The sequence below is a fragment of the Schistocerca piceifrons genome, chromosome 3 (genome assembly GCF_021461385.2).
Source record: "Schistocerca piceifrons isolate TAMUIC-IGC-003096 chromosome 3, iqSchPice1.1, whole genome shotgun sequence".
In the NCBI taxonomy this organism is placed as follows: Eukaryota; Metazoa; Arthropoda; class Insecta; order Orthoptera; family Acrididae; genus Schistocerca; species Schistocerca piceifrons.
In genome coordinates this window covers 293,302,042-293,326,596 of record NC_060140.1, presented here as the reverse complement: position 1 = coordinate 293,326,596, position 24,555 = coordinate 293,302,042, and the positions used below count along the sequence as shown (strand labels likewise).

The following is a 24,555-nucleotide window of genomic DNA, read 5'->3' as shown; positions in this document are numbered from 1 at the left end:
AAAACCTAAATCAGGATGGCCGGACGCGGGATTGAACCGTCGTCCTCCCGAATGCGAGTCCAGTGTCTAACCACTGCGCCACATCGCTCGGTGGAGGGGTTGCACTTCTGTCACGTTGAAAGATTCTCTTCAGTCGTCGGTCCCGGTCTTGCAAGATCTTTTTCCGGTCGCAGTAATGTCAGAGATTTGATGTTTTACCGGATTCCTGGTACTCACGGTACACTTGTGAAAATGTCGTACGGGAAAATCCCCACTTCATCGCTACCTCAGAGATGCTGTATCCCATCGCTCGTGTGCCGAGGCTCCACGTTCAAACTCACTCAAATCTTGATAAGCTGCTACTGTAGCAGTAGTAACTGATCAAACAACTGCGCCAGACATTTGTTTACGTATCTCGCGGTAAGGAAAGTAGAGTAAAGACGAATTGGGAATCATTTAAGGGACGATAAGGTCCGTAAGCGAGGGAATTCACTGACATAAGCGATTTTTTATGCCGAGAGAGCAGCAGACAATGGCACTGGGAAAGAGACGGAAAAATTATAAACTCTGGAAGCTATTAGACAGTGGTTGTGTTATAACATGGCCGAAGAAAGCAAAGGCAGTGTGAGACAAAGAGAGGGACACAGTGGCAGTGGAACATAGTTGACAGTGACAGAACAGTGTTAGGAAAAGAGTGAAGGAGGAGACAGTGCTAGTAGGAGAGGGATAGAAAGATTGAGGAAGTGGAAGTGGGTGAGAGCCGGTGATATAATGAACGACAGTGTCTATGATAATGACAACGAAAAAGAGAGAGGTAGTGATAGTGAGAAGAGACAGGGCCAGTGAGAAGGAATGAATGAGATAGTAGTAGTAAGAGAGAGCAACAGGGAGCCAGTGACATTAAGAGGAGACAGTAGTAGTAGGACATAACGAAGGAGGCTGTGGCTGTGAGACAGGAGACAGTGACAATTACAGAGACACAAAGAGATAACGATAATGAGTTGGGCTACATGAGTAAGTGAGAATGGGCAGGTGAAAATCGACAAGTATGAGCGACTTACAGCGATGAACTAGTAGGTGTAAGCAGACTGCAGTCAGAGGAGCTTTCGGGAATGAGAGGTGAGCTGCATGTCAGAAACAGCCAAAATATGTTCGCATGCTGAAATTTTTTAAAGGTGTTGAGGAAGGCAGAATGAGGCAGGCTTTTAAACAAGAGCATATTTTTTTTGTGCTCCGGTGGGCAATGATATCTGAAATAGCAACGGATATGCTTGTCGTCGTGTTACACAGCGATGAACAGACAACGATAGCAGAGACTGGAACATTCGAATGTGTTGCCATTTAGGTACCGTAAACCTCGATATGGCTTGAGTTGGCTGTATAAATCCCCATCAGGCCATTCTGATTTACATTTCCCCAAAACGCTGAAGGTGAATGCCAGGATATTTCCTTCTAAAGGGCAGGCCCAATTTCTTCCTCTCCCCTTCTCCATACCGCGCTTGTTCTTCGTCTCTAATGAACTCGTCGTCGTGAAATTAAAAGCTAATCTTCGTTCCTTTCTGCTTTTGTAATTCTCATTATAATTCGCAGTCATGTAGCTTGTATAAAGATTTTGTTCCTAAAAAAGGATTACAATAACTCTCTGAAATAGATCTATTAGGAATTAAATAGTAATTAGTGACACCCAGTGTGTTGGTAACCTGTCAGTCCAAGTTATTCGTCATATAATGAACGTTCTTCATGTTTTGAAGTTCTAGCTTTCAGTTACCTAATCTCAGTCTCTTTGAATGAATGAAAGTAGTCTCATTTATGCAGAGTCAGATTCTAACGTGATAACAGCTATATATTTTTTTTCGTTCGTGACTGTCTTTAACTGGAATAAATACACGCACAGAGCGCTATTAATTTCCGACAGCCACAGCACATTGCCAAACAACCTCTGACTCAATTTGATGCAACAACAAATTTTGTATTCACATTATAATTATTATTTTGCAGAAACTGTACACAGAAAGCGGTACTGTAACAGTTCTCGTTATTACTGTTATAATAATAATTATTATTATTATTTTCGGATCAATGACTGTACAGTACAGTCATTACAAATACAAATATATACATAAGACTTTGTAAATGCCAAATTGTTTCTGAGGTTCAGAATCCGACTGTTTCGATTGTTGGAACATCTGCAAAAACCAGATCATCCAGTGTGCAAGGTTCAACGTCTTTTAAGTTCTCCAAACTCGGAGGTTACATCTGCTAGTAATGTAGCCTCACCGCTTAAAAGTTTTCTTTTTGCACCGCTTCACTCCAGTTCGCAGTCTATTTAGTCTTCCATGTCTGGTAGGGTAGTTGGAAACCGGCAGTGAGCTCTTTTTTTCGGTTTTGGCTGTTACTTCCAGTTCTATTCGACAAGCGGAAGCTGATGATATAATTGCTTCAGTTGTTCGAAGAATGCCCTTTCATGACTTTAGCCTAGCACTTGATGCTTCGCTGCCAAACATGGGATGCCTGGAATCATTTTCCTCAATCTCTGCCGTTATCTGATATCCAGGGATGCTATGCCTATAATACGGTAGATTTTGTTCGCTGGAGCTGTTTGTAGGCAACCAGTTGTAATGCGGCCTCTCTCGTTAAGAGCGGAGTCAATGTGCTTGGTGCGTGCAGAGTTCTGCCACACTGGTGCAGCATATTCTGCCGCAGAGAAACATGTAGCTAGAGCAGATCTACGTAGAACATTTGGTTGAGCCCCCGCCCCAAATAGGCTGTTAGCGAGCTTGTGTATAACATTATTTCGGTTGCAAATTTTGAGCTTCATGTTCTCGCAAGGTTCTTTGAAAGTAAGTGTGCAGTCGAGCTTTAATCAGGAGTATATAGGGGGTGTCCCAGCGTTGTAGTTGCTATCTCCTCCAAGTTACCTCCACTTTTTTCCTAGACTGTCCCCCACTCAAGTGAAACGCACAGGTCTGTGTTTTGGATAGGTTAGGCTTTAAGTGGTTATTCTCATAGTATTCTGCCAAATGTTCGAGGACAGCAGTCAGTTTCATTTCTACCTCCTCGAACGTTCTTTCTTGGCCTATTTTTAAAAAGCAGTGTCCGGGATGGGTACAGAGGGATCGCCTTTACAAGTAACACACGCGTGATAAGAAACCTGGAAAGGGTGTTTGTGGAGATGACTGCGACCCAAATCTAGTCTGTAATAGCGGCTCGTTGGGTCTTCACAAAAGAAAGTGCCTTGGCTCTCGGGGTAAAACGGAGAATGTCGCAGCGAGTAGGATAGACCTAACGCACCGCCTCTGCGTTACGCAACGACGAATTAAGCCTATTAAACTGGGATCCCAGAATGGACCCGTTACATTTATTGTAGAAGAACTGTTGAACGCTTCGGCGCATCCAACAGAACTGTGGCTCGTACCAGTTATCTTCGGCCAGTGTTAATGCCTGCCGGTTCTTTTCATTTCCTATGCAAGTAATTAAAATTAATTACTTTGTTGTAACTGACATAATAATGCCATAATATCGTAGTAAGGAAGAAAGGTTAGATGTTAACGTCCCGCCATCATCGGAAGCATTAGATACGGAGCGCACAGACTGTGCATTTCCAAACACATAAAAATGACGTACTGCCTATTGGCTTTCGTCTCGCAATAAAAGAGAAGTAGAGGTCAATGAGCAGATACTGGATAGGGCTCCATGTGTGAAGTTTCTAGGCATCCAGACGGATAAAAAACTGACCTGGCAGCAGCACGTGGTTTAGTTCAAAAATGGCTCTGAGCACTATGGGACTTAACAGCGGAGGTCATCAGTCGCCTAGAACTTAGAACTACTTAAACCTAACTAACCTAAGGACATCACACACATCCATGCCCGAGGCAGGATTCGAACCGGCGACCGTAGCGGTCGCGCGGTTCCAGACTGAAGCGCCTAGAACCGCTCGGCCACTCCGGCCGGCTGGTTTAGTTAATCAGGTAGCTTAGTTCTGCTTGTTTTACAATTAGAAATCTCTCCAACTGGTCTTTTAGTAGCACTTTCACGAAAAGAGAACAACATCAGAACTGATCTCCCGACCAAGTTTCGGTTTCGCCATTTTTCTGTTAAATGTCTGCATCAGCCTCTTTCTTTATGTTTGTGAAGAATGAGTGCTTACGATTGATGAGTGATGCTTAGACTTATTGTTCCGAGTCTCTTTTGTCTCATTCTTACATGTATACGACCGTCATTTATAATGCTTTGTGTACAATAGAGTTAGTCTAGCAGCCTAGTTCTCTGCTGACTTATACTCTTGTTCTATGCTAGGAGAAAGAACCCATAGGGACCAACTTATTTACTTTTGTATTTCACTTCAGCAACCTTTTCCCTTTTTTCCGTGATCTCCATCATGAATAAGCTCTATGTGGATTTGTGGGTAATTAAATTTACGTAGGCACCGGTAGATGGCAGAGTAGTTTTCTTTCCTTTCTGCATCAAGTATTGGGAATTTTCCACAGAGTCCAGTTTCAAGCACGCACTGGGGGGCTGATGTTGTCTAGGGCAACTGACATTCCGCCATTTTTAGCGTCTTGCGATTGGCCAAGCACTAACAGTGTAAAGTCGTGGAATTTTCCACTGAATACTGTTCAAAATTTTGTCCGGTGAATTGGTATGCTTCAGTGCAACGGTCCCTCACCTTTTCTAGCGTCTTTTCGATTGGTCAAGCTGCCGGTGGCTTTTTAACGATTTCTCGAGTGATCCGTTACGTCCCCACTCTGTACAGAAAGGGGAAACAACGCCGGCTAACTGGGGTCACTGGGAAGCTTCCTGAGGACACTCTTCTCAAGTGTCGATGTGAATATATCGTTCTCTCCGGAGTGCGCTTAGAGTAAGTTTCCATTTTGGTCAGGGTTCGTTAAAATTATTGCTTTGCATTGTACGCAGTAATCGCGTTCACTCAAGTTAACAATCGAGAGATTTATTCCGAAATGTAATGAAATGGAACACCTACAGCCGTCCTTAACAATGTTATTTATTATATGGCTACCAGTTTCGGTGCTTCAGTACACCATCTTCAAGCCTCAACTGACGGTGAGGGAGTTAACTTTAATCGTATGCACGATTCATCAGTGGCCAACATCTATGAACTGGTTTTCGCAGACTACCTGCAATGTTGTGTCTACAGCCAGTTGATGGAAGGACACACAACATCGTTGCTGCAGGTAGTCTGCGAAAACCAGTTCATAGATGTTGGCCACTGATGAATCGTGTATACGATTAGAGTTAAGTCTCTCAGCGTCAGTTGAGGCCTGAAGATGGTGTACTGAAGCACCGAAACTGGTAGCCATATAATAAATAACATTGTTAAGGACGTCTTTAGGGGTTCCACTTTATTACATAAGTGAAAGGCCGAAGTCCTTCATACCTCCAATCAGAAGGATGGACATACAAAAATTATTCCGAAATGGCCAAATTTTCTTTCCGCAGTTCGGGCCTGGGGGTGGTGTACTGAAGCACCGAAACTGGTAGCCATATAATAAATGACATTGTTAAGGACGGCTTTAGGGGTTCCACTTTATTGTATAAGTGAAAGGCCGAAGTCCTTCATACCTCCAATCAGAAGGATGGACATACAAAAATTATTCCGAAATGGCCAAATTTTCTTTCCGCAGTTAACATGGATTTTGGTGATCTCATACTCTGAGCTAGGTCTGGTGCTGGCTCATTGCTTTTCAGCACGATCATCAGTTTAGTTGAGGACTTGCTTCCGTTGTTGCTGATTGAGAAGTGCGCCCTTGTAGAGCGTGAAGAGAGTATTTCAATAGATTTCTATTTTTTTGAAAACTATGAGTTCGATATTTGTACCAAGTTATCATAGAAGGTCCTCTCCCTCTGTAGCTATTGACCACTCTCATCAAACTGTCTGAAAATTTTTAATTGTTTGCTATTTGATCATTTTAATCGTATTTATCTTTCGTGTACGATAATTGAATTTGGAATGAAACATTTGTGTAATACCAGCCACCACGTGGGCCTTGAATTGATTCAGTTTTCCTCAAGGTGACTGGTTAATCGAAAAGTTCTCGTCTTACTGAATGGAACTAATACCTATACATGTATCTAAATTTGTATGTGTCAGACTTTGCCAGTTTTATTATGTTTTCGTCATTTTCCCAGTTTCCGCCGTTCCTTAGTTGCTTCAGGTTTTATGGAGGTGTGTTCCATCTACGCAACTATATGAAAGGCAGTTTGTTTACTCTCTTCGCTTCTTTTATTTATGAAGCATCGTCAGTGGCGATTCCCAGTGTTTACAATAAAAAATGAAAACCCTTAGATGCTTACAGGCGTTGACATACGTCAACGGGGACAGATGAAAATGTGTGCTCCGTCCGGGACCCGAACCCGGGATCTCCTGCTAACTATCCATCTGAGCCACCGAGGACACAGAGTATAGTGCGACTGCAGCGATTTATCTCTGGCACGCCTCCCGCGAAACCCACATTCTCAACGTATTGTCCCGCACTACATTCGTAGTGCCCCTGCCCATTATACTCATTACTCGCGGCGCGTTGCCGATTCCCGTAAGAGTTCGGGCACTGTTCACTGTTTGTGCATTCGCACAGAAGAAGAAGATGGTCAGGTGGCTGGTGAGCCTTAACTATGTATATATAGTAAGATGGTATCTGTTCTTTCGGACATATTTCCAGTGTTGTTAGTCCATCCTGGAGATGTTTTCATTCGGTCCTCAGGCTCCAGCTGGCTTGCACTTGCAAGTGGCGTGTTATAATCAATGTGGGTGAAAAAACGCCGGAATTCGGCCAGCTGGACCACACCTCAACCACTGAATTACCTCCATATCGTAACACCACCTTCTCTGTACTTCACTATTGGCACTACACATGATGGCAGGTAATGTTCTCCAGGCATTCACCAAACCCAGACCTTCCCATCGTGTTTCCAAAGAGTACAACGTGATGCATCACTTCAAAACACTTGTTCTCAGTCATTCACTGTCCAGTGCTTTGCCACTGTACCCTATTCAACTCACTTCGCAAAGTCATTGTGCTAGCTGGGCTGCTGGTAGCACTTCAAAACTCACGAGCGATTCCTTCTGCTGATTTGGTTCAAATGGCTCTGTGCACTATGGGACTTAACATCTGAGGTCATCAGTCCCCTAGAGCTTAGAACTACTTAACCCTAACTAACCTACGGACATCACACACATCCATGCCCGAGGCAGGATTCGAACCTGCGACCGTAGCGGTCGCGCGGTTTCAGACTGAAGCGCCTAGAACCGCATGACCACTCTGGCCAGCTTCTGCTGATTTCATGCGATTTTTGATAACTATTCTTTTTATAACTGCCCTCCGCAATGCTCGACGGCCCTCGTCCCTTAGCACATGAGGTCTGCTTGGTTTGGGTTTGACTGCGGTAGTTCCTTCGCATTTCACCTTGACGATCACTTCATCAAAAGTCGGCTTGGGGAGCTTTAGAAGGGCTGAAATGCCCCTGATGGATGACGACACGTTCGAAGTCACTCAGCTGTCTTGACGTACAGATTCTGCTGCTACTTCTTCTCTACTGACGGCACAGTACTCTCCGCATCGTTTTGTACTGGAGGGTCCGCCTCTGATGCCATTTTGTGGTCAATTCCGCATTACATACAGATTTGCCATTTTGGAGATGTCGGTCCTCCACTTTTACACAAATATTTATCAGATGGATGAAGTACAAAACTATTCACGCTAATTTTGGTTGTATTAGATATATCGTATGAATACTGAAGGATACGTATGTTTTTGGATATGGTCCGCCTTTAGCAAAACACAATTTTGTTTTTTAACCCAAACATGTTTCACTGCAGTTGCAGCATTTTCGGTGGGCTTTTATTTTTCATCTGTTAAAGATAAAGAATGTTCTTTAGTGTTTGTATACATGTAACTATTAGTTTTTAATTCGTAATTACAGATATTTGAAAAAAACACACAAATTATGAATTCATACCTTTTTACCACATGGTGTGGTTTTTCTGATGTGTTGTGTTTCTACAGTGACTTTTTTGTTCCACAGTTTGTCATCCGCAACCACTTACACCTTAAAGTAGATAAATTCTTTAAGCCAAAATTACGATTTGTAAATTGAATTTCTATGCCTGAAATTATATATATATATATGTGTGTGTGTGTGTGTGTGTGTGTGTGTGTGTGTGTGTGTGTATGTCTACTTACATAATGTTTCGCTTACGTTTTCTTTTTCCTCATCTTCATCACTGTCAAACACTATACATTGAGTTGCCACTGTCACTATTTCACTGTTTACCAGCTGTAAAAACAAACATGGCGGGCAGTGGAACAGATGAAGGCGCAAAAACAAGATGGCTGACAGTGGAACAGTTGAAGGTGTTCCTGGCGGTTGTTCTGAATCTTTTAGAGGTGTCTGTGAATTTTGTGTGTTCGTGAAAATGACCAAAAGTGTGTAACTAAGTTGCAAAACTATCACCACAGCAAAAACGTAATAATGGTGCTTCATCTTTTTTTGATCTCCAACAGTACAAACATGTACTTGAATGTATAAGCACCTGAAGATGGGCGCAAGCCCGAAACCGGTCGTGTGAATGGTAGCTGATATTTTTCTACAACCCCATAAAGGAACAGTCACGGTGTTCGACAGCATCCACTATGGATAAAATTCATTTAATGGTATCAGATAGTTTTTCGGACGAATCCAGGTTCTGTTTGTTTGAAAATGATGGCCGCAAATTGATTCGCTGCAGCCAGGGGGAGCGGCGTCACAGTGACTGCATTCGCACACCCGTAGCCAAACACTTTCTGCACAACACCCCAGAAGCCATTTTTCAGCAACACAATGCACGACCACATGTTGCTGCACGAACATGTGCCTTCCTGGTATCACAGGAAGTGAGCTTCTTTCCCTGGATCGCCAGATCACCAGACTTGTCGCAAATCGAAAATGTGTGGGATATGGTGAAACGACAGGTGCAGCGCTGTGACCCAAAGCCAACCACCACAGATGAACTTTGGTCACAGGTGAATGCACCATGGATGGCTATACTACAGTGCGCCATTCGATCCTTATATGTGTCGATGGCATCACGCGTGGAACAAGTTATCAGGACCCATGGCAGACTCTGTGCTTACTAGGCAACAGGAAATATTCTGGACTGAGGTGACTGAAATGCTAATCATTTTGGGAGAATATACTTTACTAATGCACATGTCCTATGAATATGAACGTCCTATCTCTAGTCGTCAAGGAGACTCCAGCCGAACTTATCCGAAACAGAGAACACAGCATTACATTTCTCAAACAACACAGGAAGCTACACAAGCTACAAAAGTTCCTCACAAGTATTAACGTAAGTATGTGTCGCCCTTGACTGGATCCTGTATTTTCCTGCCTGGTGGCTGCTAACGCCCCAGTTACCTGCCCTGGGGGGTTAGTGTATGTAACGGCAGTGTACGTTTCCTCGCCTTGCCGCTGCCGTCCGGTAAGGTGTGTAGTTTTGACAGCTTTTCTTGATTATAGGCCGTTTGTGATTCTTCTACTCTGGTGGTAGTGATCCCTTTCTCGTTCCGGGCGCTCTAAGGACAATATTCTTGGGGGGGGGGGGGGGGGACGGGGGGGTGTAGTGCAGTCCGCCAGTTCCGGCTTTGGCGTGTTGTTCCATTCTTACATTTGGTTTATTGGACTTCAGGTACCTTCAGCAAGATTACCATTAGCAATTCGTTAGACTGCCACTAGTCTGAGTTACCATCTTGTGAAGTGAATGAAACTCTTGGCTGCCTATCTCATCGCTCGCGAAAGTGTTTGTTGCCGGATCTTCTCAGAGGTCGATTCCTGGAGCACCAACTGTGACTGGTCCTTGTGTTTTATTATTGTATTATTTAATACCATACTTTGTAATGCCTACATTAAAGGTTATGCATGTCTGGTTAATAGTTCCGGTCGCCTTCTGGAATAAATCTAGCAGTGTAAGGGCTGTGTTACAAGGTTACCATCATCTTATTTCACCTGTTTGGTGGTCAGTTGTTTGTTTCTTTTAATTAACCTTTGCTTGTATTTGCTGTTTTGCAACAGGTTTCTAAATTTTTTTTATATAATTGCCGTTCCTGGCGTGTAAGGCCTTCAGCCATAATTGTAGTCATTTGCTTTGAAAAAATAATTCGATATTTGTATTTTAGCAGTAAGCCTTAAACCCTTATTTACTGCCATTCCTGGCGTGGTGATAACTTCTGCTGTGTTTGTTAATATTTCAGTACCTGTAAGTTGCAATTGCAGATAGTTCTTAAACATTCTTAATTTATTGCCATTCTTGGCGTGTAAGGCCTTCAGCTGTGATCACAGTGGCCTTTTTTTAAATATTATCTGGATCTGTATTTTATGGTGATCTGATAAACTGTAACACACTGAAAACACTATTATTTACACAGTTGTTTATTCATTCATTAATAATGTGAGGTTTTTTATTTATTGTTGAGTCTGGAATTACTGTTTTAAAAATAAATGTATGTAACTGTAAAAGGCAACCGATAGTAACTGATTACGGCCCTGTCCACAATTGTAACCGAATCCTGCCTTCCCTTGACTATCAGGTTTCGATTAACCTGCTAATACATTGCACATGTATATCGTGCTGGCGTAAGCTGGCGCCAGCACGCCACATGGCATGGAGGTCACAAGAAGATCGATCAAGGCCAACGACAGACTCGCTGGAAACGCGCTGCCAACACCCTCTCAGCCGCCAGTATTTAGATAGCCGCTGCAGACCGGAGGGCCATTTAGTTCGAGTCTGTCGCACCCAGTGACTTCCAGCATGTCACCGAGTCGGAGCCGCAGTCACAGCCTCTAACTCACAAAATCAGGCAGCACATAGGGAACATAACATTGTACATAGCGAACTTGGTACTTCATCAGCAGTGAGACTAAAGTGGACTAGAACATAGAGCTTGTACCGCAGCACATGGAAGCTTAAGTTAAGTAGCTCTTTATGTTAATAAACAAACCAATGAATAATTGTGTGCAGTTTGTGTTATAGAAAGAGGCTACCGTCCACCAAACAACATCCTCTCCTTGTCTTCATGGTACGGCCCTACAGAGACAAAGAGACGACGTAAAATATATGTATATGTTATGTCATACGATTGTAATAATGGTAACACTTCAGCAGACTGGTAGTTTACAAGAACCTACAGTACTGTAGAATTACTGTTAATATTTCTGTGATACAGACCCACAACCTGTGTGGAAAAATGTTACAGGGCTCACCTCTGAGGCGAAGGACAGCCGCTTCATCTCGCCACCCGAAATGCCTTTGATGCGTCCTGGGATCCCGATCACAGTGTGCTGACACTTGAGCAGCGCGAGCTGTGGAAAGAAAACACACTTAATGGAGATCAAGTCTGTGGTACATTGTACGTATTTCTAGTGGTCTTCAATTTCTAAACTGAGAGGCCAAAAGTCGGGAAGAGGGCTGTCCCATTTAAAGACGTGCCGTGAACGACCGACTATTGTGGCTAGATGGGGTGTATTGGCGCTAGGGTAAACATGATATCAGTCTGTTACAGGCAGGTGCGTAGTGAACGTGGCAGAACGTCGCGAGTTCTTGACTCTGAACGTGACATGTCAGTCGGTGAAGAACGCGTGGGTCGTAGTAAATAATTGATTACAAAAGAATTTGGATTTCGAAGGTGTCTAGAATGGATCTTCAGTTTTGCAGAGACAATGTTTTCACTCGCTTAAACAGCCGCACAAGACGACCGCAGTTGTGTGATGATCAGCTATTGCGTCGCCTCCGCAGTGCCATACGGGTTGACGCACAGTCTACTGTGAGTCAGACTGCAGCCGATTTGAATGTGGGGTGTCAGGAAGCCATTTATAGCGGAACTTTACGGAGACAAATGAACTCCGTAAGCTTCAACAACCCAGTCCCTTCCCATGACATTTGGCCACTCTTTGTAGAAAGTCTGTTTGAATGCATTCGACACATTTTCTGAGAGATGAAATGTCAGGGTTTGCAGCAAACATCACAACATGTATATAATTCGTTCCACGTACACTTTAAAGAGCTGCTAATTAATTAGTAGAATTTCAAGTTTCCAGCATCCAAAACCGATGGATGCAAGTATAACGAATATACGCGTTTAATCGAAGAGTTCTAGTATACTCATAATGTAGAAGTTGAAGGGAAAACCACAGCAAATATCATCATTCAACGTGGAACACGCAAAGTAGCTCAAAGCACAACACAATGACTCTTCTGCATTGTGCCATGCGAGAGTACCAAAGCTGGTAGAGACTGACTACACTGCCGGAAAGAAAATGGAACACCCTGAAGAACTGTTTTCAGCGGCACCGGGATATAATATGCGCATGCTGAGAGGTTATAGTGTTCAGTGGCGACTCGTGGCTCGGAAGTAAGGTGAAGAGCTGGCGAGAAAGTAAAACAAGCCTATATTCGCACACGTTTATCTTAATAACTGACTTGCCCATTGTTTTTACACTAAATCAATCATTTGTTGCTTTAAGGTTGCAAACTTATCGGTGATGTCTTCATAGAATGGCTGTGTTTTTATTACCGGCGCTGAAATGTTCGCTAAAGAAGGAAGTATCTCTTCTGAAACTGCATTCTTCAGGTATGTTTTTATACTCTTCAGGCAGGAAAGGTTTCATGATGCAGTAGAAGAGATGGATAGAGTAAGAGGGAACAGTTTATAAGTATCAGTAAAAAATGTCCTTATCCTTATTAAACATTTCCAACATCTTTCCGGTGGAATTCTTTCTGCTCTTCTCATCGGCATATAAAATAGAGAATACGTTTCTTGAGCGTTGTGTCTCGGAGAAATAGGTCCAAAGATATTTTCGAAGCTTTCAGGTGCACTAGAAGGAAAACATGTATGATATTCTTTAAATTTTGTGGTACTGGCAAGGCAAACAAAATACATACTTTCACAATCGCAAAATCTCTCATCCATTTCCTTGAAAACGTGGTCCAAAATTACGTAATACAAGGCTCGATACTACGTGAAAGTACACATTACATCATAAGCAGTATTCCTATTTAAAACATGCAGCACTAAACGCACTATAAATGGAAGTGTGCTCGACGAGCATATTAACCACTGCTTTACAGTCTGTCGTCTGGAACTGGAAATAACTGGGAATAGAATTTCCATCTACCCACCTGGTATGCCCTCTCCACAGACAAACTCAGGCAGGTGACGTCACGGTTGCTATAGCAACTGTTTAGCTATGCTCGGCCTGTGGCTCTGCCCATGTGGTTGATCTGCCAGAAAGGGGAAGCTTACTTCACTATGCCTGGTCAGAATCGCTCGCTTGCTGCTACAAGACAGTTCCCTGCAGTACAAATCAGGGAAATACGTAGTAACTTTTTAAAATGTGGCAAGATAAAAGTATTGGTGAGGTGCCACTTCACCTACTATACCTGAACAGTCACCCCTGTTTAGTGTTAGTGACTCATTTGTCACAGTAATCGGCGATCAGATGGCGCCCGGGTGGCTTGTCTGTGCACCTTCTCTTTTGACTCTGCCGCCAGTAACTGTGCTGGGTTTAGAGGTGAGCATTGTTTGCAACATTTATTCTAGGGAAGAACAATGCCCAACCGACGAGTACGTATTCCTCTCCAATAGCTTCGACCGTTTGAACAGGATTGCATTGTGGGCCCGTAGGAAGCTGGATGGGTGTATTGTGCATTGCCGCACATGTTGGGCATAATGTGCCGGTGGCGTGTCGCTGCTTTCAAGAGTGGTCTGTGGAGCATTGTTACATCTTTAGGCCAGGTTCTTAACGTCCGCGCAGTACAAACGCACACCAAGACCGACGCATTGTGCGAGCAGCGGTGGCCGACCGATTATCATCCAGGGACGAAACATGGACTCATGTTGCACCTGCCGTGTCATCAGGGACAATTGGAAACCGTTTGCTTGCAGATGTATATAGCACATGTGCCTCTGACCAAGCTGCCACTGGCACCATGACACGACCAAGCACACATGCTCTAGAGTCGTGGAACAGTTGACTGCAGATTGGAATCTCGGTCTGTTGTCTTCAGTAATGAGAGTAGATTCTGTATGTAAGCGAGTGATGGACGTACCCGCGCACCACGTAGATCTAATGAGCTGCCTATTCCAGAGTGCTTTCGCCCGCGACACACAGATCCCATCCCAGGGTCCACGGTGTAGGGAGTCATCAGGTACAACTCACGGTCGCATTTGGTGTTTCTAGAGAGTAAAGTAACCAGTGTCTGCTACACTGCACGTGCTGTTATCCCCGTGCTTCGACAGGAGGGTGATGTGCTTTTTATGCAGGTCACTGCATATGAACATACTGCTGGTGCGACGCAACGCGCCCTTCGTGGTAAACAACAAGTGCCCTGCCCAGCAAGGTCACGAGATCTCTCGCCAAATGATGAAGAGTGAATTTACTCGTACTCCAGGCCCTAGAAGAATCGTTGCCGAATTACAACAAAAGGCGCCTGGGTCAGTCTATCGCTGGATGCCATTCGGAACGCTTATCGTCGTTTGCTTGAGAACACACACACGCTTTCGTCTCCGTCGGAAAAGAAATGTGTTTGTGCGACTGTTCGACCACCCTTTACTATGACATGTGTGATTCATTCAAATGGTTCAAATGGCTCTGAGCACTATGGGACTCAACTGCTGAGGTCATTAGTCCCCTAGAACTTAGAACTAGTTAAACCTAACTAACCTAAGGACATCACAAACACCCATGCCCGAGGCAGGATTCGAACCTGCGACCGTAGCGGTCTTGCGGTTCCAGACTGCAGCGCCTTTAACCGCACGGCCACTTCGGCCGGCGTGATTCATTCGGTCTGGATTTGTTATCGTACGAGAGTAATCCCAAAAGTAAGGTCTCCTATTTTTTTTATAAGTACATAGCCTGTTTATTTATACAATGGTTTACATCGATTTACAGCTCGAACATTTAGCAATTTTTCGACATAATCACCATTTCTGTCGATGCATTTTTGTAGACGCTGTGGCAGTTTTTGTGTGCCCATGTCATACCAGCTCGCCACCATCCTGTTCAGAAAGTTATGAACCTCTTCTTCCACCTCGTCGTCGGAGCTGAATCGCAGGGACCACAATTAACGCTGACAGGTACTGTGAGACTCTGAAAAAACTCAAACGGGCAATTCAGAACCGGATAAGAGGAATGTTGACCAAGGGCGTACACATTCTCCATGACAATGCTCGCCCACACATCGCTCGGCAAACCGTTGCTCTCCTGCAACAGTTTCAGTGGAACATAATCACCCATCCACCCTATAGTCCAGACTTGGCGCCCAGTGACTATAACCTGTTCCGTAGGTTAAAAGAACATTTGGCTGGAAAGCGATTCAACTCCGACGACGAGGTGAAAGAAGAGGTTCATAACCTTCTGAACAGCATGGCGGCGAGCCGGTATGACATGGGCATACAAAAACTGCGACAGCGTCTACAACAATGCATCGACAGAAATGGTGATAATGTCGAAAAATAGCCAAATGTTCAAGCTGTAAACTGATGTAAACCATTGTAGAAATAAACAGGTGTATGCACTTACAAAAAATAGGAGACATTACGTTTGGGATTACCATCGTACGTTGTTACAATGATGAAATACTTGTCACATCTCTTGTCAGTAAAATGACCTTGTCCTTGAGACTGTTACATTATTTCCCCTGCAGTTATATCCCACAGAAGTGGGGAAACTACGCGTAAGAAATATCTGCTGTCTATGGTCTATTTTACAGCATTCCTCATATCATTATCAATGTGTGACGTGTCTATGCTGCTAGGGCGCACAGCGCTGCATCTCATGTGTTTTCATTATCTCAGAGATCCGGTAGTCCAGGCTGTTCCACTTCATGCGCCCACCGGTGGGCAGGCCGGCGCCCACGGCCACAGGCGGGCAGAGATGGGAAAAAATCTGACTTACGGCCAGCCAGCCGGTCCGTAAAGCCGTCGGCACACGGACCGTGCTGTCGAACGTCAACGTTGAGCGTGCCAAGTTCAACGTGCTGCTGAACGCTCAGGAACGATGCGACTTGTGCATACGGTACGTGGGCCCCAACGGGGTATACGCGATCGCAACGCACTCCGGCGGCAGTTGAGGGATGTTTCTATTTCGTAAATCACACTGGTTACTCAACGGGCGCGCATAAAATTCCCACGTTTGCTCTATTAAAACGCACATTCCTTCATCGTCCACGAGAAGGAAAGTACCATGTCCAATCAATAAGGACACAGGCTTATAAAAGTTCCATTACAAGCAGTGCGGTACAAATTTGGAATACTTCTGCGCAAAAGATAAACATTATTTCATCATTCCCACATTTTAGTAAAATCCCAAAGTCTGTCTTAATTGAATACTGTTCCTAGCCAGTAGCAGAATCTTTGCAACATGTGAATTACGAAGCGTAAAAGAAAATGGAGCAAACTATCTTTATACAAGTAGCGCAAGCTGTCCTGTAGATGAAGCCAATCGAAAAAAGTCACCTCTCAAAAAAAAGGTGAGCTTATATTTATATAACATCAAATATGATAACATATACTTATATTAAACTAATAATAAAGTATCAGGACCTAATAAAAACGCGAATGTTAGGAAAAGCAAACTGGGAGTGTTCAGACGCGAACCACCGCCCCAACAAAGACTCATTACTGGACAGGGACACTACTCATTAAGCTAAACCAACAACACGATGCTTGTTCTTAACCATATTGTGTTACCCCTTGCTAAAAACGTTAATCGTAGATAATTGTGTTACTAATTGAAATTTAATTATAACAAATTGTACCAAGAACAATTCGTTTTGGGTGGATATTCAGTGTGTCGCTGTCTTCAAAGAGCCTACTCTCATAATACGCAAGTTACAATAATTCTTTTGCCACGAATGTGATGTTTCTCATTATTTTACTGGTACGAATAACAACTAACAACGGGCTTTTCAGTGATTCTCAATTTGCTGGTGCTCAGAAACGGCATATATACATATAGGCTTGAAATGAATGCCAATATGGCGTCTCACGACTCTGTACTGAAAGGAGACGCGTGCGTGTGACGTAGGTGGCGATGTGCCATCTCATTGGTCAACGCTCAGACGCACGCTCAGAATATCTGACATGCCAGATATTGCTCTGCACGTTCGGAAAGACTCCCGAACGTGCTATTCCACGCTATGACGTCAGAAACTCGACACGCTCAACATTCGCATGCACGTTCCGTGTGCCGACGGCGTAACGTATGTGACAGTTCTGCAGTGGCCGAATGCACGCCTCGGCCCAGGGTCGCCATGTCGTTAGCGCGAGCGCTGAATGGCGGGTAGCCTATACTGGCTGACCTGCTTATGGGCAAGCTGAGGGGCGTCCAGCAGTCTCGCACCCCTATGCGGCAGATTTGGAGCATCCTAGTTAGCCTGTGGACAAGAGTGTCCTACTGCAGTCGTTTCGTAGTACAGGCAGTTGTCCTCCTATAAGGAGGAAGACACTCACTCTATAATTATGTGATTAATCAGCAGCAACATTAAAGTGCAGCCTACCATAAAAAACTAAGGCCCCAGGGAAACCTATTGAAACAGCCCCTCCTCGACCAATGTTCCAGCTTTACGGCCGAGCTTTTTGCTCTCCATCAGGCCGTTCAGTATGCCCGCCGCCACCGCCATTCATCGTACGTACTCTGCTCTGCTCTGACTCACTCAGTGCTCTTCAGAGCCTTGGAGCTCCCTATCCGGTCCATCCCTTGATTCAACGGATACAGCAGTCCCTCCATTCTTTCGCTGATAATGGTGGTTCTGTCAGCTTTCTGTGGGTTCCCGGACATGTAGGAGTGTCTGGGAATGAGGCTGCGGATGCTGCAGCCAAGGCTGCAGTTCTCCTGCCTCGGCCAGCCTCCCATTGTGTCCCGTCATCTGACGTTCGTGGGGATGTATGTAAGAGGCTTGTGTCGTTGTGGTGGGATGCTTGGTCATCCCTCCAAGGAAACAAGCTCCGGGCAGTAAAACCGCTTCCAACTGTATGGACAACATCCTCCCGACCATTTCGGCGCGAGGAGGTCCTTCTGACCAGGTTGCGGATTGGGCATTGCCGGTTTAGCCACCGCTACCTGCTCTCCGGTGACCCAGCCCCGCAGTGCCCTTGTGGTCAGGCATTAACAGTGCGCCATGTTTTATTGTCGTGTCCCCGTTTTAGTCAATTTCGTGTTGTCCTGTCCCTGTCATCTACTTTACCGGATGTTTTAGCTGATGACGCTCGAGCAGCTGCTCGTATTCTGCGTTTTATAACTTTAACTGGCTTGTCCAAGGACATTTAACCTTTTTACTTATTTTATCTGCATCTTTGTCAGGTCCTTCTGGTGTCCCCCCATCCCCTTGAGTTGTAACAGATTCCATATGCTCTAACAACAGTGACTGGGCGCTAATGACCTCAGCAGTTGAGCGCCCTTAAACCCAACCAAAAAAAATATATATATATATTGAAACAGCCCTTTTGCTCATGAATACGTAACTCTGTTTTTTTATCAGTAATTTTATTGGTTTGATCGTGCTCTCCATCTTTTCCTGATGCCCATTTTTGTCTACAAAATATGACAGTTTACACATGATGTATAACGACAGTGAAAGGAACCTGTTGAGTACTGCAGACAGTGCCACAAGTTCCCTCAAAATCGTAGCACAACATACACATATGTCGTACTAGCAAAGGTAAATCCACCTGATGATGGAGGTTTAAACGTTCGAAACGCTTCGTGGAGATAAAGAAATAGTGGCTGGTAATAGTAAACTTGCTGTTTCATTCGATATCACAGTAAAACCTAACCTAAAATGTTCGCATTTAAGGAATTTATTTCTATTAAAGTAATAAAGTAGTCCCAGAACCTCGTAGAAACGTGAATGAAACATGAATGACGTTCTTCTATAAACCTCCAATGTTTCATTGCCTCGAAACGGCATCCTTTCGTAACACGCAAGTTACAATACGAAATAACAGAATCCAGTATGGTGTTTGCCAAGCAACAAGCACCGAATGTTAACGAAAGTCACTAGCAATTTCTGCGGTCTTCGATAAGTGCGTGTTAGGTCAAAATGACGTAATGTTCACACAAAGCCTTGTGAACTGTAGGTTACACTTCTTCTGCAAGCGATTATTCAGCGCGCCGCGACCGTCTAGTCACTATGCGAGTCAGATGAATAAAGTTCTGTTTTGTATCGGAATGGCCCTCGTGTTAGCGGCTTTTAGAAACTTAATAAGCTTTCGTGTCTGTACTTACCTCCTGAATGACCTCGTCCACTCGCTGCATCCTCTGCTTGTACGGTATGTACCGGTCCATACGCACAAGAGCCTGAAAACAGGAAAGGATAATAATGTCAGAGCAGTGGTGCTCCAGTCAGAAAATTCTGAAAAAAGAAATGCAGCGCTGCAGGGTTTTATACTTTGCACTTGTGTAAAGAGGGCTCCAGAGCAAAACGAGAGATCTGTTCAGCTACAGAGCACAGAACCCAAGCACCGTCAAGAGACATCAGTAGCGAGGGTTGAAGTGGCATGTTTCGTACAGGGAGACTAAAAATTGTTTCGAAGACGAGTTTTGACCCTAGTTCACTGGCCTCTAGTAGCTGCTGATATGAAGGCAAGAGAACAGTTTCCTGTTTTGCTTCAGAGTCTGTCATGACGAATATGTCGGCGAATTATAGGAGAACGAATTTGCTTCCAAGTCAGAAAAATCTAATACGAAAACCCACAGAATGAAATTTTAAGAACGATGGAGATGCTACGAGAGAAATGTACGGTACATTGTTCTATTGTACATTCGTACTTCTTTGTTTCTGCGTTAGATTTGTTGTTCCAACGTTTAGATATCATACATAGACATCTATGCTCCGCCAGTCATTTTACGGTGTGTGGTGGAGAGTACTTCTGATACCGTAGTACTACCTTCTTCCCCTTCCCTGTTCCACTCGCAAACGGCACGTTGCTTCCCGGATTACTCTCCAGGTATTTCATTAGGAGACCTCTCCGTGATGCACAACACTTCTTCTGAAGCAACTGACACTGACACGTGTTGATCGTCTCCCTAACACTCGTGCGTCAACTAAACATTCCCGTGACGAACGCGCCACTCAGTGTTGGATTTTCTCTACGTTTTCTACGAATCCAGAGTAGTAAAAGTCCCAGTCTAATAAGCAGTACTCAAGAATAGGTCGAATAAGTGTTTTCTTTCGTGCAAGAGCCGGCCGCTGTGGCCGAGCGGTTCTAGGTGTTTCAGTCTGGAACCGCGCTGCTGCTACTGTCGCAGGTTCGAATCCTGCCTCGGGTATGGATGTGTGTAATGTCCTTAGGTTAGTTAGGTTTAAATAGTTCTAAGTCTAGGGGATTGATGACCTCAGATATTAAGTCCCATAGTGCTTAGAGCCATTTGAACCTCTTTCTTTTCGTGCAAGAATTACATTTCTTTAAGATTCTTGCAATGAATCTCAGCCTGGCAGCTGCTTATCGTGCGGATTGTTTTATGTGGTCATTCCACTTTAGGTCGCAACGGATGGATACTGCTAGATAGATTAGATCAGGGCTTCTCAACCTTTTCAGCTGGTGGACCTCTTCTTCAGTCGACAATCCATGGCGGACCCCTATTCAGTCAGGAGCACAGTAACTAAATTTCAGAGCGAAACTCATGGGAACTGAAAGCTTCTTAATGAAAGTTTCATGTTCCGAATGACCCCCCCCCCCTCTCTCCCTCCCACCTCCCCCCCCCCCCCCAAAGTATCAATAGTGTTTGGTTTAGAGATGAATGAAAACAGCTTGAAGGTCAAAAATCGACTTATGAAATAGGCGGTGCACTGACAAAGCAGGTTTAACATTTAATGTTGCCTGGGGCCGCATACGTGCCAGCGAGCGCTGTGATTGGTCGACAAAGCTCGCTCCGCGCATGCGTAAAAGGTTTCAGCGTATCTACCGCCGTGAGCCGGCGCACAAACGGCCCCTGTATTGTTGCGAAACAGTCGATCAGAGAAGCCGCATTCTCCAGCACTAAACTGTGTATGCGTTCTCACTTAGGAACCGCAAAGGGTGCTTGGGAATACGACCTGAAGTAAAAGTACACATGCTTTTCACACGAAAAAAATAGTGATGAATTTGATTTTCACATTTTTATTCAGTAATTTTACTCATTATTTTACACGATTTGGTGAAGGGTGGCCGTGGACCCCCTAGAAAGACCCCCCTAGAAAGACCACACGTTGGGAAGCCCTGGATTAGATAGTTATCATTTCAAGTAACAGTACACTAGTTTATTTCTTCGCCTATTTATGTGTAATACGTTACATTTATTTACGTTTCAGGGTCAACTGCCAGTCCCTGTAGCAACGTCGATATCCTGTAGGTCTTCGTGCAATTCGCTATACTCTTCTGCCTTTGCAATTTACTTACAGACAACCGCATCATCTGCCGTGAACAGCCTCATGAAGCTTTGGACACTACGCACTCGATCATTACTAAGGAGGCAGTTCAATAAGTAATGCAACATATTCTTTTCTGGTAGCAGGTTGGTTTTATTCAAGATTTCAGTACACCATATTATTCCCCACTCTTTTGACTACACAATCCTATTTTTCAACAGGATATCCGTTCAATGTGACGGCCTCACGCCCCTTACTGGGGGGATCTATATGCACGCATGGTATCACTCTACTGGTCGGCGTTGCAGCCAACGTCTTGCTGCATCAATAACCTCCCCATTATCTGCTTACTGCTTCTCGCGGAGTGCATCCTTCATTGGACCAATCAGATGGAAGTCGGATAGTGCGCGATCCCTGCTGTAAAGTGGATGAGGAGAACAATCTAATGGAGTTGTGTGAGCGCCTCTCGGGAGCGCAGACGTGCGTGAGGCTTTCCGTTGTCATGAAGGAGAAGTTAGTTTGCATTTTTACTGCGATGAATACCATGAAGTCGTTTCTTCAGTTTCATGAGGATAGCACAGCACACTTCTGAGCTGATCGCTGCACCATGAGGTAGTAGCTACATCAAACAGAATAAGCCTTTTAGAGTGTCAGGAGATCGCCGCCGTGATTGTACTGGCCGAGGGTGCGGCTTTGAATTTTTTCTTCCGAGGAGAGCTGGTGTTGCGCCTCTCCATGGAGTGCCGCTTTGTTTCCGGTTCGAAGGGACGGTCAGTGCCTGTGACTATGTTCGACAAAAAATTGCACGATCAAATTCGTAACGCGCAAGCAATTCGGCACAGATGGTCCTTCGTTGCTCTTTATGGTCTCCTGTTAGGCGGCGAGGAACCTACGAGCACATACCTTTGAATACCCCAACGGGTGGACGGGTCAGTAAGCGCCACCAACAGACGCGTCCAGTTGAGCAGCGACGTGTTAATCCATACAATTTCGGGCGTGCGGCCGCATAAATACCGTTCAGCAATATTCCGAGTGATCCGAGGCTCACTCTGAAGACGGCTGGACGGTATTCAGCCGAAGTATTAGAAGAAGAAGTCAAATTTATGCGGGCGCACGGCCGAAATTTTATGGATCAGTATTTGCGCCGCGAAAATATGTAGAGGCACAGTGACGTGTTAGTTTGTTATCTGTCGGTCTGTTAGAATGAGTGTTGCACGAGTCAGAGCTGTGTGCGGCCGGCCGACACACGGGAGAGTGGACAGGTTTGCGCGACCTTGTGGGATGATGACAAACACCTCGCCCAGCGATCCACCGTTCTTTTGTTCACTGCAAGGTCTCCATAGTCATTCTGCAAGCGCCTATAAACACCCGCGATGCTCTGATTTTCCGCCAAAAGAAACTTAATGACAGTTCTCTGCTTGGAACACATCTCCGATACAGGCGCCACTTTGAAGGCGACGTATAGCGCATCCTAGCGGAAATATTCCACGATGTCCCTCAACAAATTCCAGATTTTTTCTATCGAAACCGGCCAAGAAAAAAAATTGGTTCCATTACTTATCGAATGCCTGTCGTATTTACAAGGTGAGCCAGGAGAACATTTAGTATTCTAGGATATGACAGGAACGATCATTAAAAGCTAAAAATTCCAGTAAACATGGACTCTAAAATACATATCTTAAGAGCTATAAGCATTTTTTCAGTAGAAGAAATGTGTTTGGCAGTATCGAAGATGAAGTGCTTATAGTTCTTAAGATATGCATTTCTAGTCCATGTTCACTAGACTTTTTTGGCCTCGAAAGGTCGTCCCTGTCATGTACCAGAATGCTGACCATTCCTCATATCCGCTATAATGAATAGTATATTGAACGGTATACTGAAGACCTATACCTGCACCAGCCTTTCCTTCTCTCTAATTCAAGCTAAGTTCGTCATTTGAATTGTTTATTACACTACACGCTACTTCTCCTGGCGACATTCTTCATTATATATTTCATCATGCACAATCTGCAGTAGCCAGTTGCAGTACCTGATAAACTGTCGTTGCTTTGTAACGTTTCAACTCGAGTTTGAGCACAGCTGAAAGTTCGGCTAAAACCAATACGCTACCTTTCAGAACCCAGGGTATCGCCCAGAGAGAATGCAGCGACCCGACTCTGTCTCCCCGGTATTGGCTCCCGTGCAATGGTGGGCACAACGCTTGTTTCGTACGAGTAAGGCACTATATTTAAGCTAGCTAATGTACACTGCTGGTCACCGTAAATTCAACACCCTGAAGGAAGCATCCGAATCAAGTGAAATTTACACCATGAGTTTGTAGCGATGAGATATGCAACTGATTAGAATTTCAGCGCAGACGCACATCACGCGCGCCTGTGGCGCCACCTCATAGCGCCATTTAAGGCTTGGCGATTTCGACGAGTGTACGTTCGGCACGTGTGTTTACCTTGTGGTTGTTTCACAAGACGATCAGTTATGCCTCGTAGAACACAGCGAACATCTTTTGATCAAGTATCCGAGTTCGACAGAGGAAGGATAGTGGCTTACCGAGATTGTGGATTATCATACAGAGAAATCGCTAGTCGTGTTGGACGAAACCAAACAACTGTAATGCGGATATGTGACCGTTGGATGCAGGAGGGTACGACGGACCGACGTGGTCGATCGCATTCACCTCGGTGCACCACTGCACGTGCTGATAGGCAAATTGTGCGCATGGCAGTGACGGATCGCTCAGTGACATCCCGAACCATAGCACAGCACATTGCGTCTGTAACGCATCATCCAGTGTCTGCGCGTACCATTCGACGCCGTTTACAGCAGAGTGGTCTGTCCGCAAGACGTCCATTGCTTCGTCTATCATTGACGCAGAACCACAGGCGTCTCCGTCGCCAATGGTGTGATGACAGACGGATGTGGACGGCAGAATGGAATGACGTTGTCTTTACTGACGAGGCACGCTTCTGTCTGCAGCACCACGATGGTCGGATTTGAGTGTGGAGACACCGTGGAGAGAGGATGCTGGACAGTTACATTATGCACCGCCACACTGGTCTTGCACCGGGTATTATGGTATGGGGCGGTATTGGATATTACTCTCGCACACCTCTAGTATGCATTACCGGTACTTTAAATAGCCGGCGCTACATATCCGAGGTGCTGGAGCCAGTTGTCCT

At 44.7% G+C, this 24,555-nt stretch overlaps 1 protein-coding gene across 1 annotated transcript in view; it reads right to left on the bottom strand.

Annotated features, from left to right (window-relative positions):
• The window catches only part of LOC124787826 (protein white-like), a 278,191-nt gene that overhangs the window by 32,439 nt on the left and 221,197 nt on the right, over positions 1-24,555 (bottom strand). Inside the window, exons 4-5 of the mRNA XM_047254761.1 lie at positions 19,258-19,329; positions 11,236-11,334 (exon numbers count right to left, since the gene is read on the bottom strand). Of these exons, the coding sequence (XP_047110717.1) occupies positions 11,236-11,334; positions 19,258-19,329 (171 nt within the window). The remainder of the gene's footprint in view (positions 1-11,235; positions 11,335-19,257; positions 19,330-24,555) is intronic.